General features: G+C 40.3%; 1 protein-coding gene and 1 long non-coding RNA gene across 4 annotated transcripts in view; one reads left to right on the top strand and one right to left on the bottom strand.

Annotated features, from left to right (window-relative positions):
• LOC123957613 overlaps window positions 1–11025 on the top strand; it is a 57414-nt gene extending 46389 nt beyond the window's left edge. For all 3 annotated transcript variants that reach the window (XR_006821836.1, XR_006821837.1, XR_006821835.1), the window contains exons 3-6: window positions 808–920; window positions 4872–5215; window positions 6633–6843; window positions 10045–11025. This is a non-coding gene — a long non-coding RNA (uncharacterized LOC123957613). The remainder of the gene's footprint in view (window positions 1–807; window positions 921–4871; window positions 5216–6632; window positions 6844–10044) is intronic.
• On the bottom strand, window positions 4807–27504 carry emx3 (empty spiracles homeobox 3). Its single transcript, XM_046030542.1, has 3 exons — window positions 26640–27504; window positions 12260–12444; window positions 4807–6801 (listed from the first exon to the last, which is right to left on the bottom strand). The coding sequence occupies exons 1-3, from the start codon at window positions 27016–27018 to the stop codon at window positions 6634–6636; spliced, it is 732 nt and encodes a 243-aa protein (XP_045886498.1). The 5' UTR covers window positions 27019–27504; the 3' UTR covers window positions 4807–6633.
• Window positions 27505–27957: the final 453 nt, after the last annotated feature.

Here is a 27957-nt window from a genome sequence, read left to right as displayed (position 1 = left end):
CAGTCTGACGATTCCTCACACGCTGACGTGCCTTTGCACAAAGAGCATCAGTATTCGGTTCAGAGGTTAACTTGCTATCAGTAATGACACTGATGTTGTTGAGCAACTTCAACATCCTGGCCATAAATAACAGCAGGAGGAACAGGTGGAGGCTTCCTCCTCAAGTCAAGAAGAAGGAGCGTTTGCACCACTAAGTCTCCTATCATTTCCTCCTAAAGGCAGCTACACCTTAATGGCCTTTATTTTCACTGATCCTGATGTAAGAATTTCATCTGAAACAGGCCTGTTTGGACCTTAAATGTGTCTTTGGGTTCTTGTCAGTGACTACAGTGCAACACTGGTGTTCTGTTTGTCCTTCCAGTGCATCTGCATGGCGCTTTTACAGCTGTTAAAAGCTTAAACAAAAGAAATGGTTAAAGTGTCTGCTTTGGCCTGTGGAACTCTGCAGCAGAAATCATTTGGGCCTACATAATAAACTGCTGCCGGCTGCAAACATCAGATTTAAAGCTGAATAAAAATCCCCAAAATGTAGATTGGAGGTTTGGCTCTTTATTTTTTCTCTCTTTTAGCTCCTTAAAAAACTTGATTAATGGTCCTAACGAACTAAAACGGAGCTGTTCTTCGCTGACATTTCGGGTTTTATATGTTTAACGTAAAATTAAATCTCCGATCTGAAAAAAAGCTGTTGGTACCTTAAAATGAGCTGCAGTACTTCAGGCAGAGATACAGGCGTATTTATGTACCGTGCATATAGAAATGTAGCCTATATGTCTCTGTTATTGATCCGCACGCTGTCTGCACCTTTAGATCCTGCAGAGAGACAGACGGGGGCCGGCGGAGGACCGGAGGACCGGCAGGGGACCGGGACTGAGCGGCCGCAGCAGCCGAAAGTCAGCTTCATCCTGCGGACGGATGTCCAGGTCTGAGAGCCGCTTCTGTTTATATTTATATATTTCATTTTGACCGTCAGTGACTCCGACACGCTCACGTCAACATCTGGTTTCTACCCCGCCGCCAGAGAGCCGTCACGTGACGTTTCTTTGAAACCGTCCCAGGTCGTGTGACACGGAATTTAATTTTAATTACTGAAGTTAAATTTCATTCTTTAAATGTAGGCTACTGGTCAAAGGTTATAGAAAAGGCCCATGTTTGAGGTAAAAGTCTAGTGAAAAAGTCTAAGTGATTCCAAAGTAAGAAGCAAAAAGTGCCAAAGTTTAAACGGTTAAATGAAGCAGTGAAGTCCAGCTGCTCTGTCTTCCTTCATTAATAATAATAATACATTTAATTTGTAAGGCACTTTATATTTAAACAAATCTCAAAGTGCTACAGATTAAAAATAAAAAAGTGCTAAAAATAAAACATACAGAGCACAACAATAAAAAGGATAGTGCAAAAAACGGGCTGTCAACTAAAAGCATAAAAAAATACAAATAAAGCTTCTGAGGGGGTATATATAGCCTATATATACTTTATTTTGTTTGTTTTTACTTTATTTGTACTTTTTCATGCCAACAGGCTGCTCCAAGGTGTTTATTGTAGATCCCTGAAAATTATTTCTCAGTTTTTCAGGCCTAAACTTTGTCTTTACCTTCTTTGGTACAACAACAACAGTAATAACAATAATAATAATTTCTGGTTTCTATTTTTGTTTAACTAAAAAGTATTCAATTCTTTAATTGGAAAAATTTCTCCAATTTCAGCGTTTTTGTTTTTGGAAGAACGGACATCAAGTTTCACAAACCTCCACATCAATAATCTGTTTTACCTGTTAAGCCAAAAATCACAATTCAAAACACAGTTTTTAACAGTAAAGACAGTTAAAAGCCTGAGGAGGAGCTGCCGATCCCACTTCTTTTGAACAAAAACGCCTTTTTTTTTTTTCTCATTTCACTTTATTTTTATTTTTTTCCCCAAATCTGAACACATGAAGTACAAAGCTTCTGTCAGTTTTTCTTTAAAGGAAACAAGTTGTACAGTTAGTGCATTCGATCCTAAAACGATGAAAAAATAGATTTGACTAAGAAGAAGAAGTGCTACATAAGGAGATGATGAGGTAAATCTGTCCAGGAAGAAGAAACAAACAGATGAACGGATGCAGTGAGAGAAACAAACAAACAGGACAGTCCACACATTATTATCATCATTATTATTATTAATATGTACACATCAGGTGCATAGAATACTTTTTACAAATCCATTTTTACATAAATACCTACTTTTTTTTGTTTGTTTCCAAAAAGACAAAAACTACCAGCAGAATGAAAAGTGAAACTGCTCCAGGATCAGCTGGTGTCTGACCCCTCAGTGAAAAACAACTAATGTTCCTGCAGGAGTCGTGATTATTGAGCATTGTAAGTTTTTATATCGGCGTTATATTACAACAGATTGCATTCTGTTAACATTAAACTGAATAATGTGTGTGTGTGTCCTGAACACACGTTCTCATCCCAGGGCGCCACATACATATGGATGCTTTGTCAAGACCACCTGGTGTCGCAGGGTACCTTTTAGTGCCATTGTTGCACGTGTAGGGCTAGCAAGTAAGAATAAATATGTCCGGTTAGACTTTGAAAATAAAACTAGTGGTTAACGTTATGAAACGTCGCAGTTTGGTTAGGTGTTGGGCTTAATTAACTACATTGCTTAAGTAACTTTGGGCGTATCCAGTGATGGAGCAGTGGATAAGTTGCATGCCTTTGGTGTGAGACACCCGGGTTCGATTCCCACTGTGACCCATCCACCATTGTGTCCCTGAGCAAGACACTTAACCCCCAGTGGCTCCAAAGGCGTGTGACCTCTGACATACATTATATAGCAATTGTAAGTTGCTTTAGATAAAAGCTAAATGACTATTATCAATTAGGCCCAGTTGCCGGATCACGTTTGTCCTGCACTCACATTGTGTGTAATGTTCCGAGCACGTTTACGTCATCACTGCAAACGACTTGCTGTTTTGTTTTGTATTTAAAAGCACTCGCGCGGCGGAGTTCACGTCCGAGCGCTCGGGCACAGTTAGCAGTCACGGCAGATGCGTACGGTGCAACCTTAACCGTGCCCGAGCCCACTTATTAAACGAACTGGACTTTGGGGGTCACCTAGTGTGAGTACGCCCTCAAGTTCCACAAGTTAAGTAACACTAACACAGGAAACAAATGCCGGTCTCCTGGGTCAAAGTCCAAACCCCAGCCTCACTCTGACTTTTCTGTTGTTATTAGTGAATGTAAATGTAAATGCTCCGTACTTGTATAGCGCCTTTCTAGTCTTTTTGACCACTCAAAGCGTTTTTACACTACATCTGCATTCACCAGTCACACACATTCATACACTGAGCCTAAGTGCTCAAACAGAAACTAACATTCACACTCATTCATACACTGGCGGAATAGCCGCCAGGGGCAAATCGGGGTTCAGTATCTTGCCCAAGGACACTTCGACACGCAACCAGGGGGAGCCAGGGATTGAACCGTCAACCTTCCGACTAACAGCCAACCCGCTCTACCTCCTGAGCCACAGCCGCCCCTTAGTGGTACTTTTAGCGTTGAACTATGGCGCTAATTTGGTCCCAGACGCCAAAGGACGCAACAAAGCGTAACTGTTTGATGCTCCGGGGATGAGAGCGGGCTGACAGAACTATTTTCAGTATTATTTCCTCGAGTTTGTTTGATAAAAAACTAGAGTGAGCAACAGACAGGAAGTCAGACAGCACTGAGAGACAAACTGACAGTTTGTTGGTTTGAGTCTAAACATGAGATGTGTTGACAAGAAGTAAAATGTAGAATAATGTCTGGGTAAGAAGCCGTTCTGTAAATGTTGTTACAGGAGTAACTAGAGTTGTTTTTCAGGGGGGGTTCCTTGCAAACAAACAGAACTTTGTGAAAGGAGAAAATTACAAGTTCCTCCAACAGGAAGTGCAGATTTTCACTCTTAATCTACAAATTAAACTCATTAAATAGCATCAGTCTGTTATGTTCTGCACATTTTACAGTTACAAGTTATTGTGTTGAAAAAAATCTAAATCCTTTTTTGGGAAACGTAGGAAAATAATCAGTGAAGTAGAAGAGACCAGAGAGAATAAAAGGTCAAAGCCGATGCCTTCAGGCAGTCTTTGTCAACTTGTAAGGCCAAAACCCGTTTACAACAAGTTTACAACCATAAAAATGGATCAACGGCAGTAATGAACTATACTGTCTGTGTAGACAGTTCAGTTGAGCTTATTTCTCTGTAACACGCTAACAGCCTCGTGTTCCTGAAGTTTTCTATTCCGATTTTTAATTAGACAAGAATCTAAACAATTAAATAAAGCAATCATTTTGTTTGCTTGTGTTAGCAGAAACTACAATTCCCATGAGGCTTTGGTAGCACATCAGTGGCCAAGCCAATGGAGATATTGTTGTTGAACGCAAACAAACTGGGGCTTCAGTTCATGGTACATGATAGCACTAGCTAGCTCTGCCATTGATTCTTAGCAGCGGACAGACGCTTAAATGTTGCTGACCGAAAGCTGGAACAACAAACATATCACTAGACGTAAAGTCCTCTTTGAGCAGATATGATTTGATTACATGATCATTTTCCAACCTAACAAGTTGACAAAGACCAACAGAATTAAAGCTGGATGTTTGGTGACGTACATTTCGGTCTTGTTTCTCGGGGGGTGTAAAACAGATTTCACCCCGTCTCGTGACTCCAGAAAGAGGCTGTTTGTCATTTTAGATCTCTGTACTAAAGTATAAAAAGTGCAGTTCAGTTAAAAGCCTGTGGAGTCTGGAATGTGAAGAACAAAATGACCAATGCTTTTTAGCAGACTTTAGTAAAGTAAAACTTTATGGGAAACGTTTTCCTGCTGTAGGAACCTTGTTTTCCTCTTTCAGACATGTTGTTCAGTTGAGCAGATTTCCGGCGAGCCGGCTGCCGTCTGTTGCAGACAGACGCTCAGGAACCTTCAGCAGAGCGGCGTCTCACTTTAAACGTCTCTCCCCCCCCCTCCGGGACGCTGGCTCGGTTTGGCACCAAAATCGAGTGTTCAGTCAACAGCTGTGACCACGCTGAAGCTCACCGTCAGTCCAACCCCAACAGGAAGTCCGTTTTTTTGAAGCTCCTCCCTCGTGGCTGATCAGAGTTTTTTGTCACTTTTTTGTTTTTACTTTATCGTTGTCCGTAACAGGAGAGTTTTGACCTCCTGGTGTTTGCATGAGCGGTGATGCCTTCAGGGACGGTAAGCTGTCAACATCTGTGTTTCAAGTGTGTGTGTGTGTGTGTGTGTGTGTGTGTGTTATCTATAAATCTGTGTAGGAACAAAATATAAAGTTGTGGCATGTTTTACATTAAGAATTTAAATGTTTTTTTTCCAACTTGTGGGGACATTTGGACATGTCTGTTCGGGACAGGAGCCAAAAAGATATTTGAGCTGCAATCAAACTGTTTACGAAGATTTGAGGCAGATTTGTAATCTCGCTTCCTGCTGCTGCTTTTTTTGGCAGATTTTGACGTCTTCAGTGAGACGAACCTGGCAAATTATTTACAGAGGAAACACCTCCACCTGACTGTGTATCTGACACTCAGGCCTGCAGCTGCTGTTAAACCACTGAGGTCATACCTTCTGTTAATCTTAGTAGCTTTAAGTTTTAATGGCTCTGTTTTGTAAAAGCAATCCGACTGCTTACTTGCAAATAGTGTCAGTGTCACGGTTCCACATGACTGTCGCTCACAAACCGCAGATACATTTGCTTCATTTTTATTTAACTCTCGCAGGCCCGTGCACGATGAGTCACAGCTGCGACGCTTGTTTTTAAACGTGCCAAAATAAGTGAAGAAACGTTGCAACAGCAACTTTATTATTTTGAAATTTAGGCCTCGGCTGTGGGGCAGAAAATGATCACAGGTGCCATATTTGATTAAGTATATAACAGTAGTAATGATAGTGTGTAAACACACTTATTAGTAATTTTCTAACCAAACCAGAGAAAGATTATGGCCTCTGATTGTATCTCTAGTAATACCAAATAAAAAGACTTCTAAAGATCATCAGCTACATGAAAGGTTGGAGTTTGTTCTGCTCGCTCAAATCTACAGATGGACTCTCATAACCTCAATTACACATTTCATTATGTCCCTTTCTAATGACTCTGAAGCCTCTTGAATCTTCCAGATTAATTACAGCTCATATTACTTCTCCTGTTGCTGAATATTTACCTCATATTAGTGGTACAAAGTTAGCCTTGTGGTGCATTCACTGTCTGCCTGTTACACACGATTGTTGCTGTACGTTCAGGACTTTCTATTGATATCTATAATTTAGAAGAACTTTAAAATTTTGAGCTAATTATTTGCAGCAAATGTTTCCAACGGGAATCTCACTGTAGTTTGTAACATGATACAAAAAGGCATCAGATTTGCTTTGTTTGCGGTCCAGATTAAATTGTTGGCCAGTCGTTTTTTACTTAGAAGACAGAAAATATTAAAATGTTTGCTGCAACATTTTAATTGTCAGGAAGAAAAACTGAACCTGAGCCTTCGGCCAAACCCGCCCACATGAGTCTGATTGTTGACATAAAATGTGAAGAGGCGTCTGAACGCACCTTTAAAGTTATTTAGATGTCTGACGTGTGTTTGTGTTTGTGTGCGCGCTGCAGTCTAGTCGTCGCTGATGACGTCCACGTCCTCCCCCCCGGGCTGCTGTGTGGCTGCTCTCCAGCGGTTGATGTGCTGACTGCCCTTCCTCTTCTGCTGAGCTTCTGGAGACTCTTCCTCCAACTTCTGACGCTTGTGCTTCGTCCTGCGGTTCTGAAACCAAACCTTCACCTGCACACCGACAGAGAGAGAGACAGGTGTGTCTTAATACAGGTAAGAGTTCAAATACATCAGATGCTGTGAAACACCTTCGTCACACCTCCTCCTCCTCCGCACACTTAAACAAATAGATATTTTTCTCTTAGAAAAACTAAATAACATTTATCATAAACACATAATCCTGAATTAGCTCCTATACCTCTTTAAATCTCAGACGCTTATAAATAATTAAAATCTATTAATGCTATTACAAATAATAGTAATACTAGTACAATTATTACAGCCCTCCTCGTGCCATTACAACCATTCACTGTTATTATTATTATTCTTCTTCACTACTGCTGCCACGAATGCTGCACAGCTATTACAATTAGTTACTACCTACACAGCTTGCAATCAGCAATTACTTTTAACACTTCCTGTATTTACTGCAGTTATTACTAGTTATTTGGTATTGTACCAATTACCAAAGTACACACTTTGTACACTTTACATGGGTACTTTCATTCTGGAGACTTTCTACTTTTCTCTTAACACCTAAAGTTACGTTGCGGAAATCTGACATGAATACTTAAAGGAGACCTATTATACTGCATTTCCAGTCCTGTATTGTAGTTCTGTGACTTCTGTGTGACAGGCAGCTTAATTAGCTAAATAATTTTCTGTCTTGTACTGGCTCTTCATTTCAGCCTCTGTCTGAAACAAGCTGTAGATGCTCCTGTCTCTTTAAGGCCCTCCCTCTCTTCTGATTGGCCAAGACCTGAAGCATGTTACCAGGCTGTTGTTGCTGGGCAGAACAGACAGACTGAGCGTTGCCGTGCCATTAGTGTGGGAGCACATTACCATATATGGAACAGAGTAGAGTAAATACTAGTAAATACTTTAATCTCAGTATTTGAAGCTTTGTTTAACATGAACATCCAACATTGTGACATTTTAGATAAAATATAGAAAAGCATAATAAGTGTCCTTTAAACAAATGATCCGATCATTGTATTGTAAATATGTTGCACTGTTGCAGAAAAAACAGTTAAATAACATTTTTAAAAAAGTTACACAGACTCACTTTAACACTCTGAGAGTAGCCACTCTGCATAATGAGTACTTTTGATACTCAAGTACAAATATACAAGCATCAAAATGTATAAAAGTAGGTCTTCGTGCAGAACTCGGACTTTCAGTTTCATGTGCATTAGCACTTTTCTTTAAATACCAGTGTATTTCTACTACTGCTACTCCCACACATCATTTAGAAATATTAGCACTACTGTTTGGAATCAGCTGAACTGCTCCTTCTGCTACCGCCAGTAATGATCATAAACGTGCTTCACAGTGATTTAATATCTGTACGCTGGTAAAACATGAATCCGACATGCAGAAGTGTTCAAACTTGTCCAGCGGAGTCCGGTCTGCAGACGTGAGCGTGCTGACTAAGAGCTCATGTTGCACAATCTGTCAGAGTGAACAGACATTGGATGTTTGACGGGATCCAGATCGACACCGAAGCGCCTCCTCAGCGCTGCCAAAGGCCTCAGGTGACACTTTAATATCAGATCCTCTGTGTGGCGCGACGTTAATTATGATACCGATGTCACTCTCACAAATCTGTTGCTGGCGAGGTGGACGGTTAAAAAGAAATGCGCGAGGAGGTGAATTCCTGTTGGGTTAAACTTGTAGCTGCTCGCTGGCAAAATACAAATAAAACTCAGAGTTCTTGTTACTTTACTGTCTAACTTTGTGATCCAAACTTACAGAAAGTCACTGTACGATATGTAGTAGAAGTACTAAGTGTTTTTTTACTGCAGTAAAATTAAGAAGTACAGAAGTATTAACAATAAACCTAAGGTCCATCCAGAGGTGTTGTATGTAGCACATCATAATATATTACTGTAAGTATTACAATTATTATTGTATAAGTATTACTGACTCCTCAGCAACTTTATATTCTGTCTAACCTTATATTTTATAAACTGATCATGTATAAAATCTTAAAGTAACTAAAGTTATCAGATAAACGTTAAGTAAAAAAAAGTTTCCCTCTGGAATTTGGTGCAGAAGAAGTAAAAGTTACTATAAAATGGAAATACTCTAAGTAAATGTACTTAGTTACATTCCACCACTGCAACGCGTCAAACGTGACTAAAACATTTAAACTGGAACCGTTTAACTTTAAACATTTGGTAGTACTTTACAGCTGGGAAATATTTTGATGAGGTAATTATTATAAGTAATAAGCAGGTAATAACATTTATGTAACAGGGCTAAAGACAAAGGGTAAGACTGGGGGAACACATTTAAAGACGGCAACAAGGCAAAAGTTTTTAGTAATATTTTGGTAGTAATATGGTGCATTTGACTTCATGCGGCGCAGCAAAACGTCACCATGTCACACGACCGGAGCAAGGCGGCTGCAGGCGCCAAGTCCGGCGGCACGAAGTTGGACCCTTTTGCCTGATGTGGATCGAGATCAGTCGTTGTTCTAAGCTCACGCAGGTAGAATGTGTCTGACTTGACGCCGCTGTTTTTATTCCCAACGAAAACTACCAGAAATGAAACATAATGTGTACAGTATTACCCCGAAACTAATGGGAATGTTATACATAAGGGAAAATTATTTTCAGCACTAAAATATGTTCATCACTAATTTACAAATTACACTGATAGTAGCCTATAATATTGTGAAAACATCACCACATTACTGATGTAACCATTTTATTGGTAGTTTACCATATTTGTACCAAAATATTACTGTAATACTACGCTAGTTAAATGTTTCCCCATTATTACCCTGTTACGTAAATGTCAGTCTAATATTCCCCAAATTGTCACTACTTTGGTAATTAGGTGGTTTTACTTCATAACCTTTTTCTTATCAAGCTATTACCATGTTATTACAGAGCTGTATTGTAACTCTGAGTTGTAGTGAAGTAGATCTATAAAGCAGTATAAAATGGAAATACTCAAGTGAAAGCACAAGTACCTGAGTAAATATACTGTATTCCTGATTTCTGTCTGTGGCGGATTAAATAAAATGAGGATCGTCTCTGCTCAGTCTTTAAATCTGTTTTTTCTCCTCCTCCTGGATCAATGCCCTGAAATGTCTTAAACAGGAACGCAGATTGCTCGATTACTGTTGTCTATAAAAAGTGCAATGATTGCAAAAGCTCTAATTTACGTCAGATTAATAACTGCTGACGGCTGTGATTCTCTGCTGATTGATGGATTGCTCTCCTCCTCTCTTCCTGTCCTCTGCAGTGAAATGAGCTCATAAATAAATCTGGGATGATTCACATCGTTTCGCTGGCGTCAGGACTCGTATCGCTGTGGCGACCCGATGACAAACGCTGTCAATCATTCCTGAGAAAAGGGGCAGGGAGCGCCTCGGAGCTGACTAACCGTCGACTCACGGTCCCTCCCCTCCCCAGTCACTGGACCGCCGCCAGTTGCCTTCAGATCATACCTGAGCTCATCCTGAGAAACACGACGACATAACGGAAGACTCGCCGGAAAGCAGCGATGTTTCAGCGCTGACGTTGCTGAGCAAGGCACTGACGCCAGCAGAGTTGGGGGTTTAAATCCCGGGAGGTATGATGTACACTTAACTACTGAGGAATCAACTGCCATCATTTTTTATTTTCACTATTTTATTTACTTTCATTTGTGACATTTCAGTGAGTAAAATTTTATTGAAGTTACTTTTTTAAAGTGGTAATATTATGCACATTTTCAGGTTCATAATTTTATGTAAGGGAATGCACCAGAACAGGTTTGTGTTTGTCAGACTGTACATCGCTGCATCGTGTGTTGAACTCTCCATTTTAGCTACCGAGTGAAGCATCTCATCAATCACTCAATCTTTGTTGGGAGTTTCACATGTGCAGTACCTAGTTAAGGCCTCTAGCCAATCAGAAGCAGAGTAGGGTGGGTCCTAAACACAAGGTTTAGCTGTACATGTTCCCAAACCTGCTTTTAAGTATAATTTCTACTGAAAGAATTCTTAATATATAAAATTCAGAATATCTGTGTTTGAGACTATATTCCAAATTAATTAATTATTTTTTTACTGACTTTCACTGCAAGTTGTTCTTGTCAACTTGACTTGTTAACTTTTAGTTTAGTTTTATATATTCAGTGTAATTTGTACAATGATTTCTATACTATCAGCTGGGGGAAGGCTCAGTTATGTTAATTGTGGTAAATGTTAAAAATTCAATAAATAAGACTGACAGTCAGAAATGCAGTATTTTTCATTCATTCACAATGATATTCATTCGTATTTTATGGAAAATATCTTGTTAATTTTTTCTGGACAATTTATATTTATCCATTCAGTCATTAATTCATTCATATTTTTTATATTAAAATATTTGACTGCATTTGACTTTTTTTTAAATTTTTTATTTAATGTATTAATATAAAAACTGATTATTCATTGATTCATATTTTCTGGGAGAAATTGCAATTTTTTGTTCTGGGCAAAAGGTTCATTCACTCATTCATATGTCATGGAAGAAATCGTAGATTTTTTGTTTAGTTAAACTTTCTGGAGATTTTTTATTCCATGCATACATCAGTCATTCATTCACTTATTCATATGTCACGGAAGAAAGTCATGTTTTGTTGAATTAATTTAGGTATTTATATTAACAGAAACCATAATCAATTATTCATTCATGTTTTCTGGAAGAAATTGCCATTTTTGTTGAACAGCTTTTTTTCTGGGCAAAAGGTTTATTCACTCATTCATTCAGATGTCACGGGAGAAATCGTAATTTTTTGTTTTGTTACTTTCTGGACATTTTATATTCATCCATCTATCATTCATTCACTTATTCATATGTTAGGGAAATTAACACGTTCAGTTTAGCAATTTTTCCAGACTGTTTTTGTTCATTCATTCATTCACTAATTCACTCATTTTAACTTGTCATGTTTTTAAAGAAAAATTAAATCCATTCATTTAGTCAGGTTTTTACAAAGATGTCATGTTTTGTTAATCAGATCTTATCATTCATTCATTCATTCATTAATACACATTTTCTGGGTGAAATTGTCATTTTGTTTAGAAGTTTTTTCGGGGCAAGAGTTTTTAATCTTCCATTCACTCACTTATTCACTCATTCATATGTCACAGAAGAAATTGTCACGTTTTATTGAATTATTTTTTGTATTTATATTATTATATACCATATATAATCATTCATTCATATTTTCTGGGAGAAATTGTTATTTAGTTACTATCTGGACATTTTTTAATTCATGCACATACCAGTCATTCATTCATTCATTTTGTCCGTTTTGTTTAGTTATGGTTATTAAGCGTATTAATTATCCGTATTGTTGGTTTTGGTTACTTTTAAATATTCCTACCCACAGAACAGATTATGAAACATCCACTTCCCATCATGCTCTCCTACTCCCCCTCAGTTTCCCATCGTGCTCTCCTGCCGCCCCTTCCCATGATGCCTACCTGCGTCTCAGTTAGACACAGACCGCTGGCCAGCTGCTTCCTCTCGGCTCCGACTACGTAGTGATTTTTCTCGAAGGCTCGTTCCAGCCGCAGCAGCTGAGAGGGCGAGAACGCCGTCCGGATCCTTTTAGGTTTCCTGGAGAACGGACCGTGAAGCAGCAGGTTCTCCGGACTGCTGTCGTCCCCTGAACACAAATCCATCAATACAGTGATTAACACAGAAACACCCGCAGCAACCGACGGGCCGAGTGGCTGAGAGGATTCGATCATCAAAGACATGATTACTGATTACTGATGCCCACACACAGTCACATCCATTTAGGGTCAGACAGTGGAACAATTATTGAGACTCAAAACTGAAATTTGAAGCAAATCGTGAAGCTGTGTGCAAAAAGGGGCGCCGGCATTTGTTTGGTCCACACTGACAAAACAGAACCACAGTGACCTCATTTTATCGTGCTTTTATCAAACCGATTGTCTTTTTCTTTCATGGTACTGGTGTGAAGTTTAAACTTGGACTAGGTAAGGCTTTCTGCTGCTGTCTGCAGGCATTTTCAAGCAGAAACAAAAAGTATATTAGTTTTAGTTTGTTTAAACTGATATTAATCACTTCCAGTAGCTCTTCCAGTCATTCTGACTTTTGGGTTAAACACTACAGAGTGTTTCTTTCAGAGAAGCCCAAAAACAGGCAGATACTCCAGATGGTTCAAGAACTGCATTCAGTTTACTTTGGATCTGCCCTGAAGAGGCGTTCTGCATGACTTTTACAGGAATGGCAGGAGGTTAAGCGAGTTTAACAGTACGAAACCAAAAAAAATATTTAAATCTCTCCCCTTTTGGTTCATACTTCTTCCTCAAAGTTGAACACGAGAGCAGATCTGTTGCTGGAGCAGAGAAAATCTCACCACTTTCTAAACTATCCTCACGTTCAAGGTCTGAAAGTCAAACCGCTGCTCACTATTGTTAGAGCGTGCCATCAGAGGCAGATTTGAATACAGACACAGAAACGTGTGTTTGTGCGGTGTTTGCTCTGGGTTGTCTGGTTAATCTGATCAAACACCTCGTGTGTGTTTTGTTGCAGCAGATATTTGCGCTTGGATCTGCAGTCAAACCGCAGCCTGAAGTCTGTCTCAGCGTTTCAAAAACAGACGCATCTACGCTCATATTTACTGTTCTGGTGCAACGTATGTTAATGACACGAGTAATTAGTTCCTTTTTTATTTTACCTACTGACGTACATATAAATAGGGATGAAATAATATGAAGAGCAGAGAGGATGTGTTGCTGCTGCTAGACGACATCCTTCTTTATCCATCAGTTGATGTGAGCCAATCAAAAGCGTCTTTGAATATGAATCACTTACAAGAAACCAGTAAACTCATTATAACTACCTTATTATGAATATGACCTTTTAATTATTTATTCATCACATCTCTTTACATCGACTCCTTGTTTGTTTCAGGGTTGATTTTAAAAAAGGCTCCGGAACAACCTGCCCGAGGAAATCAGGCAGTTTAAGTCTCTTCTAAAAACACACTTTGATCATAAAGCGTATCCGGATTTTATCTGAGCCGCCTGTTCATCTTACTGTTTTTACTGGGGGTTATTTTATCGTTCACTGTGTCATATGAAGCTATTTTTAAGTACTAAGAGAAGAAGAAACCTTTTATTGTCACATACATGTGAAATTCATTCTCTGCATTTAACCCAGTGGGCAGCCACTGTGCAGCGCCCGGGTACCAGCTCCAGATCTATGTATCAGTGTCTAATGGCACTGACTGGAGGAAACCCACGCAGACACAGGAAGAGCATGCAAACTCCACACAGAAAGGCCGGGACGACCGGGGTTTGAACCCGCGACCTTCTTGCTGTGAGGCCACAGTGCTATCCACTGGACCACCGTGCCGCCCACTAATGTAATACTAAGTTATTATTACAGAAAGTCTTCTATCTTCACTGCCGTCCGCCTGCTCAGGACCTTATAAATATTTTTGAGAGCTTGTAAACGTCTTGTGTATCTGTTAATCTATTTTTAGTTGTTGTTTTTTTTATATTTATTACCAGTTCCACATAAGTTTAAAGCCTTTGGTGGTTTTTAGTTTTGTGGTTTCTCTTTCTTTTCCTGTTCTCTGAAGGCAAAGCAGGTTTTATTTGTAGAGCAAATTTCAACAACGAGACAATTTGAGTGTTTTACATGAAACATAAAAGCAACATAGGGCGATGTGAAAAGACATTTTAAAAAGAGTTAAACAGTGAAAGTCACGCAAAGTGTAATATATTAGTCAAAAGTCTTACATTTGATTTAGTAAAACACAGCAGCAAACAGAAAAGTATTCAGCTCTGATTTTAAAGAACTGACCTGCAGCTTTCTGGGAGCTGCTGCTTACAGGTAAACAACTGAATCACATTGATGTGTCTGTTTTTTATTGTGTTCTTTGATCCATTTTCTTCTTTCTTTAAGCATTATATTCTCTGTACTTGTCACCTGTAAGCACTCTTAATGTAAATGACAGAGCTGAAACGACTGGTCGATTATTCAACTGAATTTAAAATAATTAAGTGATGAAATGTTTGAATCACTTTTCAGGCAGCAGGAATGGAAAACATCTGCGGAAACCCGCTTCTTAAAAATGTGCAGATGTTTGCTTTTCTTTTTAGAGAGAAAACTAAATCACATCATTTACTTCAATGTAAAATAAAATTGCTTTGCCTTGTTTTACATGTCAGAGCAAAGTGCTGGAGTTACTGTACTTAGCAGAATTCAGTTTGACATGCAAAGCACAGAAAAATACAAAAAGTATATAAAGTAGTGCTTTTAATTAAACTACTCAACTTCACCTGAACTAAATACAACATTAAAACCATCTTAAGTTAATAATTCTAACTACATGAAGACTTAATTCGGATACTTAAGCCCATTTTGCTGCAAGTACACAAGTCAGTATTTATCTGTTGTGGTACAACTCATTTAACTTAGGTGGATTTAAAGTTTCATCACCGAGATGATTGCAGGTTTAAAAAAAAAACAAAAAAAAAACAGAAACTGATTTGTTTATCTGACGTGTTGAAGTGCGGTCGAGTAAATCTGTCTGAGCGACACGCTGCCGGTGAAAACGGACGTTGTGTTTCTCTTTGTGTGCTCGCTTTTTAAACCCACATGCAACAACATCGTCTTTATTTTTCAGACCGTTTATTGAAATAGCACAAACATTTTTTCAATATATTTTACATAAAAACAAATCAGTGCACGAGTTCTGCTCAACCGCTGCAGCTCGGCTGAAAGGAGACGCAGCCGCCGACACGAGGCACGCAAAAAAGTCGGTTGATCGGCGGTTTCGAGGAAGACAATGATGGCGTGCAGAAAGCAGACATGTGCCCGCGCCTTTATAATCCAACGTTAGCGTCTAGAAAGTGATATTCATATGCAAACTCAGAGTCTGGAGCCGTGACTGATGGAGGTTACCGGGCGTCTCAGAGGAGCTCAGCTTGCAAATGTGATGGTTGATTTCTGTTGAATGTCAAATAACTCGAGATGCTTTAATGTAACAATGGTAGAGAGCTTTACAGGGAGAGGTCAGAGGACACAGACGCTCTTCTCGTGGATTTGGTTTCGCGCAGCGGTTGAAGATATTTAAGAAATCGAGGCGGCGAACGCTCTGAAACAAACAAACAAACCTTCCCCTGAAAAGAAAAATATGTTCATCTAACTGAAAGAGAGGAAGTGCTCAAGGAGACGCTAGTGCACTTTTTCACCGAGCAAGTCACAAGGTGCTACAATAATTAATAAGGCTAAGCGGCAACAATAAAAAGACTCAGTCCCACGGAGCGTAGGACTGAGGGAAGAGCGTTCCACAGAGTCTGAAAACTAAAGGTGCATTTCAAGCGGTGGCCCAGACGGGGACACAGAACAACTAGTAGGCCTTGGTTTGACCTAAGTGGCCTAGTGGTGGTTTACAGGTGGAGCAGGTCTGAGATGTACCCGGGTGCCTGACCGTGTGTCAAAAGGAGCACTCTGAAATGAATCCTGAACTTGAGGGGGAAGGTGAAGACAGGACAAGTCCGGTTATGCGACTTGTCCGGCTGGACCTGGTCTACAGCCCTGCAGCAGCGTGCGGAGAAATAATCTGCTGCAGGGAAACAGCTGTGTGTGGTACAACACCAAACTGTCCGTGTGTCAGGATCTTTCTGACGCACGACTCCTCCAGCTGAGCCACAGCGTTCGCCTGCACACACATAAATACATCTTAAAGTCATCTGTCTGTTGATGTAGCTGCACCCTGTCTGTGCGTGCTTTATACTCTCAAGCATACTGTGTATCTGCACAGAAAAAAGAATTCACCCTTGTGGTGCAATATAGTTACCAAGCGCAATTTAGCCACAGTGCAACAGCGTAATGATGCAATGCAACATCTGAGACCTGTATGAGTCAGTACAGCAGTGAGTGCTTGAGGAGGATTTACTTCAGAAAAGATCAAACTGATGTCATCGTTTCTTTGGAGCCAAGAAGGAAGTTTAAAAGTCGGCGCTCAGCTTCAGTCGGTAATGTTAAAAGTCTCGGTGCAGTCAGGGACTCAGACCTGACATCAAGATGTACACAAAGTCAGCCTGAAGAATACATCAAGGATTAAAGGACTTGTGTCTCAGCAGGACCTGGAAAAACTCGTTCATGCATTTATCTTCAGTCGACTCGACTGCTCCGTGTCTTTCCGGGTCTCCCTGAAACATGGATGAGACAGCTGATCCAGAACGCTGCTGCTCGAGTCCTCACTAAGACCAACAATGTGGATCACATTAGTCCGGTTCTGAGGTCTTCACACTGACTTCCTGTCTGTCAGAGAACTGATTTTGAAGTCCTGCTGTGGCCCTGTGTTGTTTTTATGTTTCATGTAAAGCACTTGGACTTGCATGGTTGTTGAAATGTACAAATGATCGTGTCTTGCCTGAGAACTCAGAAGGTACCTAAACTTCCAGATCCAGTTTAAATCGAACTTTTGAGGATTCAAACTACAGCTACTATTCTCCTGTCTGAATAGCGATGTGAAGAAACTCTACTGAACAAACGCCGTCATGAACACGCTGGCAGGTTGTGCTCAGATCCTGGATTTCCTGAATGCACACGAGCTCACCAAAACAAACAAAAACAACCCAAACCAGAGTTGTTGCTTCCCTCCAACTTTGACCCCCAGAGGTAACCTGTTGTTACTTCTGAAGGCGGCATGTTTCAGAAGTCTGTAATGACCTTTAGTTTGAAGCTTTTAACCCTTTTTAACAGCAGCTGACAAAACTGGAAGCAGATAATGACAGCATGCTGCGGCCTAATGACAGTAAAGCCTCCTCACACTCCTGAAGGCGACGACGACAGATGCAGGTTCACACCTTTCTGTCCTGTGCAGAAGTTAAAAAACAACTTTAAACAGTTCACAGGGCTCTTGTTCAAATGACTCTGCGCTCTCATTTCTCATTTTCAGCAATTTAAACTCTTTTTCTTTAGGAAACTTTTCCCACAGGACAAATCATCACCACTTAGATGATAAACGGAAATATTCTATACGTCTTGTGCATCATTTCCCCCAAAATTCAACCTGACAGATTTGGAAACTTTTGGATCTGGCCTGGAGAGTTTGACCAAAGTTTTGCTTGCAAACATCGTGAGTTTCTAAAGAGGAGTCCGGTGTTTAAAGAGCAGAAAAAGGTGAACTTTAAAGCAGGTTCAGAAACAACAGAACAACTTTCTTTGCTTTTCATTTCAGACTCTGTTAATTTGAGTTTAAACCAGCTCAACCAAATCTGCGAAGACACATCGCTGATCCACCGGCTGCCGGCTGTTTCGTCATTTCCTACTTTGCTTGATTATGTCAAACAAATAAAGCTGACAAATAAATAAAGAGGAATCAAGTTCTTAAAACTACAAAAGCCCGACAACGTCCAGTCAGGCAAACTGCAGGAGGGAAAAGGTTTCCTCGTAAACTTTAATATCTGTAATATTTCTGTCTACATAGGATTCATGTGCAGTATCGTATGTAGCTACAGTTAATCTTGACGGAAAGTTGGTGAAAAGACAAAAGAATTACTTTGTCGGTTCAGGCGGTGCGGCTAATGCTGCTAATGCTAACAACCCCAACTCTTCTTCTAATGTCTGTTACACCAGAAACATCACTTCCTGCGCTAAAGGAGCCACAGAGTAACAAAGAGTAAGTCCAACATGGACGCCTGATGATTCACAGTGCAGCTACTGAGGACATGAAGAGCAGGAGGAAGAGAAGAAAGAAGTGGGGAAAGGAGAAGAAGCCAAAGCAAAAGCGGCAAAATAAAACGTTGAAGGTTCCCTGTGGAGTTTTTGACCTCCAGTAGTGCTTTCAAGCGGTTTTATTTATCTGGTGCACAAGAAATGCTCCAGCAAGGAAGAAAAGGACGACTGCAATCTAACAAACATGGATGTAAACAATTCTGGATTTTAAATAAATCAGCTTTGCAAATGTTTTTTTCTGTAGTGAGGAAGGAAATCGTCAGAGCTCAGGGGTGCACACAATGAGTTTCATTTTCTTTACTGGAAAACACTCCTGCTCCTCCTTCACTGAAGAGGAGGAGGAGGAGGAGGACAAGGAGGAGGTGGAGGAGAAAAGAGCATCTGCAGTGTGATATAGAAGAAGTGGACAAGAGAAAAGTGAGGAATATTTTCATGTTTGTGCAACTTTAACAAAACTAATTATAGTCAGAGAGAAAATCCTGAGAACAGGGAGGAGGAGGAGGAGAAACAGGAGCCAAAACTAAACATTCATGTCTGTCTGATGTTAACAAAACAATTCAAAATCCTGAGAAGATTTTCATTGTCGGAGGAGGAGGAGGAGGAGGAGAGTTGGGGCAGATGGCTCATCAGGTTCCCCTGGCACTGAAAACAAGTCCAGACCTGTCTGAGAGTGTGTGTAAGACAAGAAAAAGCAACAACCAGGACATGATGACGTTACGAAGAGCAAAGACAGAAAGAACAGTTCTTGTCCGGCGGCCATGTTGGAGGTCCACAGTTCAGTTCTGGTTCCGACCAGCAGCGCCGAGTCGTTCGCATTTTGTTCCTGTTCTTCTGCGAGTGTCGTGCATTTACTCAGGGACCGTACTGAAGAACACATCTGAGGACTGCCTTGGGCGCTGGCGTTCAGTGGTGGTCTTACTGTCTTATTTTTGTGCGATTGCGCGGCAGCTCAGGGACAGTTCAAGTCCAGAAGCCAGAGCGTTTGCTGTTCAAGTCAGCTGTTAGCCAAAAAGCTAAAGGAATAATGGCGAAGGAGGGAGAGAGGCGTTCTGCCCACAGCTGGAAGTGTCGCCTTTATTGTGTCACAGTCTAAGACGCAAACAACTTTGTCGTCCGTTGTAAACTTTGTGCAACCGGTGAAAAGCTTTCAGCTGAGAACAATTATACATTTGATTTACTGAAGCAGCACAGCAACGTGAAACTTGTAGAAAGAAACTCGAAGCGCTGAGCGGGAGGAGCTCCTGCCGACGTTTGATGAACAGCAAACGTCGTCTCTTCCAACGAGTGCATGCACCTCTGGCAAGAATGCTGCTCTTGTTAATGCATGTGCAGAAAAACAGGAGTACAAAAGCTGCGAGTGACTTATAGTTATAGTGAATAGTTAAAAAGTCGGGCAAGACTTGCTTTGTTTTTTTGATTCATAGCCAGTCTGGTCTGAGAGGCTCCTCAGGTTCATTACTGTTCCAGGAAAGTGGATTCAAATCTAACTGTACTGCTTTCCTACCTAACTTTAAGCATTTCACACACCGCTAGCTGGCCGCAGAGCTCCAACACATGCAAAAACAGCTCAGCTCCGTTACTGCGTCCCTGCAAGTTCAAAACGTTTCAACAGCAAAAGGCAGAACAATCAGAAAGTGTCAACCGTCAGCCGAAGGATTTCTGAGTGCACGGAGGCAAGAAAAAGTCTGCAGAGCTCAAAACTCTGCTGCTTTTCTCATGGAATCATTATTTCTATCTGCTCGTTTTTCAAATCAAGCTGCTGTCAAAGAAACTCAGACACTTCCTGCAGATGTTTCACATTAAAAGCTTCTCACAAAAAGGGAAGTCCTCGTGCTTAAAACAAGTTCCAGCGAATGTTGGGGAGTTTTGAACCTCTGCTTTTAAAGTTTAACTGTAAGTCCTTGAAGCGCTCAGTGTGAAGGTCAGCTCTGCAAACGTAGCTGCTGATAAAAAGCCCTGAGCAGCTACTGAAGGAAGAACGGTCGGATTGTTTGAGGTGAAGGATCAACTTTGATCCTCAGCGGCCCGGAGTCCCCTTCAAGGACCCCCGGTTGTCCCCTGACCCCCAGGTTGAGACCCTCTGCTAAGTGGAGGCTGTCAGCTGCTTCCAGCTAATGAATAAAAATGTGTCTGAGTGAACGGAGGAGCAGCAGACTGTGAGAGGAAGAGGAGGAGGGAGTTAATGGGATCACCTGTGTGGGAGAGAAGCGACAGGTAACTCAGCTCTGTTGACACTGTTGCTGCTTGGATGCACCGCAAATCTACCAGAGGAAAGAAATCTCCCTTTCAGCCTGACGTCTCCTCTTCCTCTGGGCCGTAGAGCCCCACTGTCAAACACTGTCCTGCTGCCCCAAACGCACCACGCGTGGATTCATCCGCCGCTGAAAATAGTCCCCAACAAATGCACTATTTCTACACAGTTGAAGCTCTTTTTTTAAACCTTAATCACAGTTTTAAAAACAATTTGATTTCTCAGCGGTTTGCCATAATTAGGATAACTGGACAACTGCATGCATTAAAAATAAATCAAATACCGGTTTTGAATGTTGGATTATTGAGTAATGTACCACCGATGAGGGATCTTAATAACTGAGACCATCTCAACAACAACAACCGGCTGCATTATTGCATTTATGGAGAAACAAGATACATTTCTGATTATGGTACAAATGTGGAAAACTCACCACGCCCTCATACCTAAACGACAAGACACCTCGATTGTCAAGTGTCCCAAAACGACGTGTACGAATGTTGGAAAGTACAATGACATTTTCGGCCCGCCGTCAGCAGAGAAACGGCCGTCCAGGTCGACGATGCAGCAGCTTATCAAAGACCCATATTTAAGGGTTTGTTTTAGGCCTCTGGCGGCAGAAGAAGTCAGGTGACGTAGTATAAAGAGCGACAAAGTCCGTGTAAGGAGGCGGTGGGCTGGATGAGATAACTCAGGACTTTCACTCAGGAGACCGAGGTTCAAGTCCCGAGTAATAGAAAGTCAAAGGTGACGTGTTTTAACGGTAAGTACCGTTTTGTAGACGACTTAAGTCACATGACAGCCCTGTAGGATGTCAAGTTATGGGCCTGTAAAGCATGGGAGTTCATTCGGTCAGAGCAATATTGATGAATATTTTTTTTTCATATTTCAACGTTTTTGAAGATTTATGTTATTTTGAATGTGGTTGTATGGAGAGAAATATTAACGTTCACCCCGTGTTAAACGTCATGTGACTTACGTAACATTCCCAAGGTCTGCACACTTATGGACCGGTATCGTCACCTTTTGACGTTTAGGTATGAGGACGTGTCGAAATACATGGCCGTTCCCCAACATCATCATGTTATGAGCGTTGGCCGATACCAGACCAGGGACGGGCGTACCGGACCTTCAGTACCTTACGTAAGTCGCGTGACGTTTAACGCCAGTAAACCTGAAGCGGTGGTAGGTAGGTAGGTTTGTGTCAAAACATCTACAAGTAAGTAAGTCCTGTACAAAACGTTATTTAACTTAAAACATGTCACCTTTGACTTTCGTCCAAAATTTTGTTTTCTAGAGAATAATCTATAAATAATAATAATATAGGTTAGGAAACTCAAAATTATTCCATCAGTTGAGCCCTAAATTCATCCCCAACATTAAATATTTTTATTTAAGTTAGGCAAGTTTTTACTGACCTATGTAGTTATTCCCCAAACTATGATCATTAAACAAGTAGTTTTGTTGCCAAAACCAAACTACAGCGTTTTGCAACTATAATAACGTGCCCTTTCAAAATGGCGATGTTTCAAAACGCTAGTGTTTTATTTTGAAAGTGTAACCCGGACGTTGCATACTTATAGTTGCTAATGTTCCTAACTTGACCGCGGAGCCATAAACATCTAAAAACGACGCTAAAGGGGCACCCAGGGCGTTAAAAAGCGACGCCAAAGGGCCCAAGCGTCATATTTGGTGTTTTCAAAGATTCAAAGGAACCAATGAGCTCGGAGCTGAGACTTCCGACATTAAGTTTCAGAATCTGGATTTTTACACAAATTGATGTGATTTAAAGAAAGTATTTTTACAGCGTCTGTTTGTTTGTTTTGGGACATAAAACTGTCACATTGTGGCTAAATCATTAAGTTTTTAGGTGAAGACTTGCTCCGGTTCAGAAAAGTAATGGTTACGGTAAATGTTCCTGAAAGTGACACCACTGTAGACATTTAAAGGTTCACTCAACTTAAAGATTGCCTTTGTTTCAACTCACAAATTAAAGCTGATTTAAGTGCAGTCTTCTAGTTGTATCAATGTTGGTTTTTTTAGTGGTTTAAACTTTTTAAAAGCTTGTTTCAACTTATAAACAAATATTTTACTTTATCAATGAAAGACAAACTTCCCTTACACATTTCTGCATTATTCCAACTCACAGTTTCAAGTTTAAACAGATTAATCACATTTCATTTCAATTCCACACGTTTAGGTTTACGTGTTCAAGGCCGTTGTCAGGTCCCACTAGTCTTTTCTTGTTTACCCACAAAGTGTCTATATTTAAGTAGGAATTTGAATACATGACTAATCTACAGCATATAATTAGTTGATTAAGTCCATGCTTTAACTTTGCCATGATTTAAAGAAACAGTTTCTCTCAAACTCAAAAGACGCAGCAACTATTTTTTCCCCTCTTGCTTCCGCCCACCGAACACCCGCCTTTCAGTTCAATCACCACGTACATATCTGACAAAAGACTCAAATAGTCAACAGAAAGAATTACTGCAAGTTTAACTTTCCATATCTCACTCTGTTGAGTTCAAAATCCAAAACTTGTCAGGGCTCTTTGAGCTAGAAAGAAGTAGTAAGTGGACGTAACTAAATGTAATGATTTATAGCAATCAAGCTGATTCTTTTCATTCTGGATCAATCAGCTGATTATTTTCTCCATTCATTGATTGTAACCCTTCTGTAAATAGTGAGAAATGTTGTCCCAGTTCCTCAGAGCCCAAAGAGACTCCAGTCAGTCCAAACCTCAAACTGATCAAAAACACGTTAAAATAATAAAAAGGAAAAGCAGCAAATCTTCACATGAAGTGTTTTTACATGAAAAAGGTCATTTTCTGTTAATCTAATAGTTCCAGCTGTAGCTGTGTAAACAGTTGGACTTTAATTTATAACTAAACATCTTTTATAAACTCTTCGTGTGTAAAACTCTGACTTTGTAAAGTAACTGAAGCTGTCAGATAAATGTGGTGAAGTAAAAAGTCCAACATCTCCCTCTGAGACGGAGCAGGAGGAGAAAATACTCAAAGAAAGTACAAGTACCTCTATCCTGTACTTAAGTAAAGTACTTGAGTAAATATACTTTGTTACTGTCCACCACAGGTGTCTGCAGGTCACCTGCTGGGACGGCGTGCAGCTTTTAGCTTCTTTTAGCTAACACGCATCCTGCTGGGACCTTGCGGCCCCGTTTGGGTCCACAGCCACAGATTGACAAACTTACATGTTATGATTTCTCATCCTGGAAGCAAAGCTGATAAATAAACGTGTTAATGACTAAACGACGAATAAAGCAGGTATACAGGTGGTTCTAAGTATTATTAATGTTGGGGTTATGACATCACTGCGCTGTGAGAAGCTCCTGTTTCCAAAATGTCAAATGTTCACGAGCGAAGAAGCAGCAGCCCAGTTTAACAAGCTTCAGCTCATTTTAGACATTTATTTAGATTAAAAACTTTAATCTGAAAAATTCTAAATCACCAAATAAATGTGAGTACGTGGTTTCCATTGGAGAGCATCAATGAGTAAGATTTTATTATTTTATTATTGCTTTTGTTTTCCAGGACAGAAAAAAAACTAATTAGAATTTTATTTATCGTCTTTGTGTGTAATTTTTCTACATAAGGTCGTCTTTATTATTCTCCTCATTAAAAGAACGTCATGATATTTGTGGTCTTTTAAAAAAAAAAAACCAACTATGAGCTTTTTTACTATTTTCAAACTGATCAGTCAAAAAAGAGAGAAAATCTGCTGATTAATTGAAAATGGAAACAATGATTAGTCTGAACTCACAGAACTTTAAAGTCTAGTGGAGCTCTGGAAGTCAGATCAGTTTTTGATCCAAGGTTTTAAATAGCTTCTTAATTAAGGAGCAAAACTGGATGTTAAAGGGTTAAAAGATGAAACAACCCAAAAATATCTTCTTCTGTTTGACACAATAATCTCAGCTCATCCGTAAAGATTTAAATTCAGCCTCTGTTTGGTTTTCAGGTGAAATATTTATATATACTCCAAAACTATATCATGTTTTTTCTTTAATTAATTTGCAATAGGAATTTTTTATTTTTCATCTCAGCTATTCATTTCTTTTTATAAACGTTGCATTATTTGTTCGTTTTTAATCATTTTTATTTAATGTAAGGATCATTATTCTGTCCAACTCTCATTTTTAAATGAAGGACATGAATAGATCCGATGCTCCGCGGGGTCGCGGCCCACATGTTGACAAACATTTTATACATTTTCTGAAATATTTCAGCTAAATCATTTTTTACTGGCTGTAACTTTCTCTGTAACGTCTGCTGCGGCGACGGTTCATCACATAAATAAATATGTTATTATAAATCAAACTGCAAACTGAAAAACAACAACAATAATAATAAATAATAATAATAATAATAATAATCAGTCACCAGGCTAAAAAAAAAACACGCTGAAGCGCACGTGCTTCCCGTCACATCATCAGGATGATTTTATTAAATCACAGACGGGTTTAAATTTATTTTAACAGCAGAATTATTAAATAAAAATCCTGCAAACTTCAGAATAATGAAACTTTTTTCTCGTCCATAATTTAACATAATTAAATTCCAGCTGGATCTCTGTTACTATTAATAATGATTTTTTTTTTTTTTAAATCATGTGATGATAAAGTTCATTCTGATGCAGGAAACTCTAATCTAATAGCGTATTTATATTATATTTTCTGTTTCTTATAAACCAAACACAGCCAGCGAACAGCGCGGGAAGCTCCAGGCTCTTTAAATAAAGTTTTTCTGAGTGAGCGCGCTTAATTAGCAATAAAACAAATAAAACCGCGGCAGAGGAAACGGATCGATGATTTTCTTTCTCAGCAGCTGAACAAACTAAAAACGACAGATACTTTAAAGTATTTTAAGTACTTTAAATTGTACTTTTTAAATCAGCTGCAGCAGCTTCGCCTTTAACGTTACTTCACGTTTCTTCTTATTTTAATGAGAATGTCAAACGGAGTCTGTAGTTTCAGTAAAGATCAAAATAACATACAAACGGCTAAATATCAAGCAATCGCCGAGGGAAACGGATTTATTATAACGATAGTAAAGGAACTGGACTTTTCTAGGCCTCGAAATGTGTTTTAGCTTCATTACTGAGCTGCATTCTCCCGAGAGTACTGCAGGAAATAACATAATAGGCTCGTGATATCACGGAAAACAAAATGACATCTTATAAGATATTATTATTGCATTATATTAAATAAGAAGTGTGTATTGGGGGGGAGCAGTTATTTCCTCAGAATACGAGAGAAGCTTCAATCAGGATGAAAATAAAATGGAGCACATAAAAAGAGAAGAAATCAACAATCTAACACTGATGCTGTGTTGATGAGCTGCACAGAGACACGGAGTGTAAAAAAGCTTCAACAGGAAACCCTTTGTGTGACGGCAAATAATGAACTCCTCCAATAACCGACCAATAATAAGAAATAATAATCATAAACCAATCGATTATCAATCACAGTGCACCCTGTAAAAACTGCAGTACAAATAGGGAGTACTATTACAATACTGCTAATATTACTCATCATAATGATGCTTTTTATTATCTTTAGAACTGGCACATTAAAATTTATATATATATATATAATTACGAAATTAATATAATAAAAACATTTAATGCAAAATAATAACAGAAAATAAGAGTGAAGCTGAAGAAAAGTGATATTTCTGGTGGGAGATTTATATTATTGCAACTCTCACACACACACACACACACACACACACACACACACACACACACACACACACACTATAATCAATCAATTAAAAAAGATATTTGATAGAAAATGCACAGATGAAGCCCTGAGGGCTCAAACAGAAGTAGAAAACATCAGCACCCCTCCGCCCGCTCACCTTGGAAGCGGTGTCCCAGGTACCGGCTCCGCAGCACCCACGGGTAGAAGCTGAGCGCGTCCCGGTGCTGCGGGCTGAAGAAGCTCTGCGGGGGGATCTGAAGCGGGTGCAGCGGGAGCCCGCCGGGGCTCTGCGTGTGCGTCCCGGACTCATGGAGCACCATGTCCGGCCCGGCCGAGTACAAAGTCCTTCCGCTGCTCCCCTGGAAGCAGGAGCCGAAGACCCCGGCGGCAGGGTGCAGGGACTCCGGGAACCTGAGCGCCGTGGGCCGGATGGGCTCGTCCCCGGAGCCGCCGCCGCCGCCGCTGTGGCTGACCGCCTCCTTCCCGACCAGAGACTCTATGGTGAAGCATTTCTTGTTATTGCTGTGCTGGAACATTATAGGCACCTGGAGCTGAGCAAACGACGAAGATGGTGAAGATATTAACAAATCGGCTTCCAGTCAGTCCAGTTCCCTTTGGACTCGGGGAGCTTAGATTCCCAGCTTCCCCCGGAGAGCCATAACTCCCCCCGAGAGTCCACCCGTGCGTAAAAAAGCCGTGCGCGAATCCTGATTTTCTGCACCTGGAAGCCGGTGGAGGCTCCTCTCACCTGCGTCCGGGGCGGTGTCTTCCTGCCAGGTCTTTACTCCTGCGCGTGCACGGTCCAAATCACAAACTCCTCTCAAAGTCTCCGGTCAAAGTGCAGCGCGGATCCTCCGAGCAGCAGCCGGGTGTGAGCAGGGGGCTGCGGGGCTGCGGGGCTCTGATCAGTCGGTGTCTCCTCACGCCTCCTGCCGCCTCATGCTGCAGTGTGAGCCGGGCCGGGAGTGTCTGTCCGTCAACAGGCAGTGGAGAAAGATACCTGCCCTGCCCTCCCTGGCAGAGGTGCGCCGAGCATGCGCAGAAGCAACCTTTCCGACAGCCATTTTGTTGATCGAGTGTTTAAGGAGGAGCGTGTTGGGGATGATGAAAGTGAAGTGGATGACTGACAGCTATGAGGAGGGGCAGGCTGATATGAGAGTCATGATGCCAAACTTAATCATCGATCAATAATCAATCATCTTCTCAAATGTCCTTTGATATTCATAGAATGTTGATAGTGAGTTATTAGTGACAGCTTTCACAATCATTTTAAAAATAGCCTATTCTAAAAAAATATCTTGCAACAAGAAAATAAATGAATTTGAGAAATGCAATTTAAATATATAAGAAACAAAGGTGCATTGTCCCAAAAATACAAACAGCTGATTGCTGCATTATATTTTCCCCTGCCACCTGAATTTTGTTTCCCTTTACATAAATAAAACATTTCCACCAGATATTGGTGCAAAAAATAC

The sequence above is a fragment of the Micropterus dolomieu genome, linkage group LG19, assembly GCF_021292245.1.
Source record: "Micropterus dolomieu isolate WLL.071019.BEF.003 ecotype Adirondacks linkage group LG19, ASM2129224v1, whole genome shotgun sequence".
In the NCBI taxonomy this organism is placed as follows: Eukaryota; Metazoa; Chordata; class Actinopteri; order Centrarchiformes; family Centrarchidae; genus Micropterus; species Micropterus dolomieu.
Note: the sequence above shows the minus strand (reverse complement) of the source record. Positions and strands in the feature narration are given on the sequence as shown.

What these genes read in the sequence shown, in the direction of transcription:
- emx3 (XM_046030542.1), bottom strand. Translation starts at nt 27,018, where the DNA reads ATGTTCCAGCACAGCAATAACAAGAAATGCTTCACCATAGAGTCTCTG. An exon ending in CCTGGGACACCGCTTCCAAG is followed by an intron (nt 12,445 to 26,639) that starts GTGAGCGGGCGG and finishes ATTTGTGTTCAG; the next exon opens with GGGACGACAGCAGTCCGGAG. An exon ending in TGTGTCTAACTGAGACGCAG is followed by an intron (nt 6,802 to 12,259) that starts GTAGGCATCATG and finishes GTCGGTGTGCAG; the next exon opens with GTGAAGGTTTGGTTTCAGAA.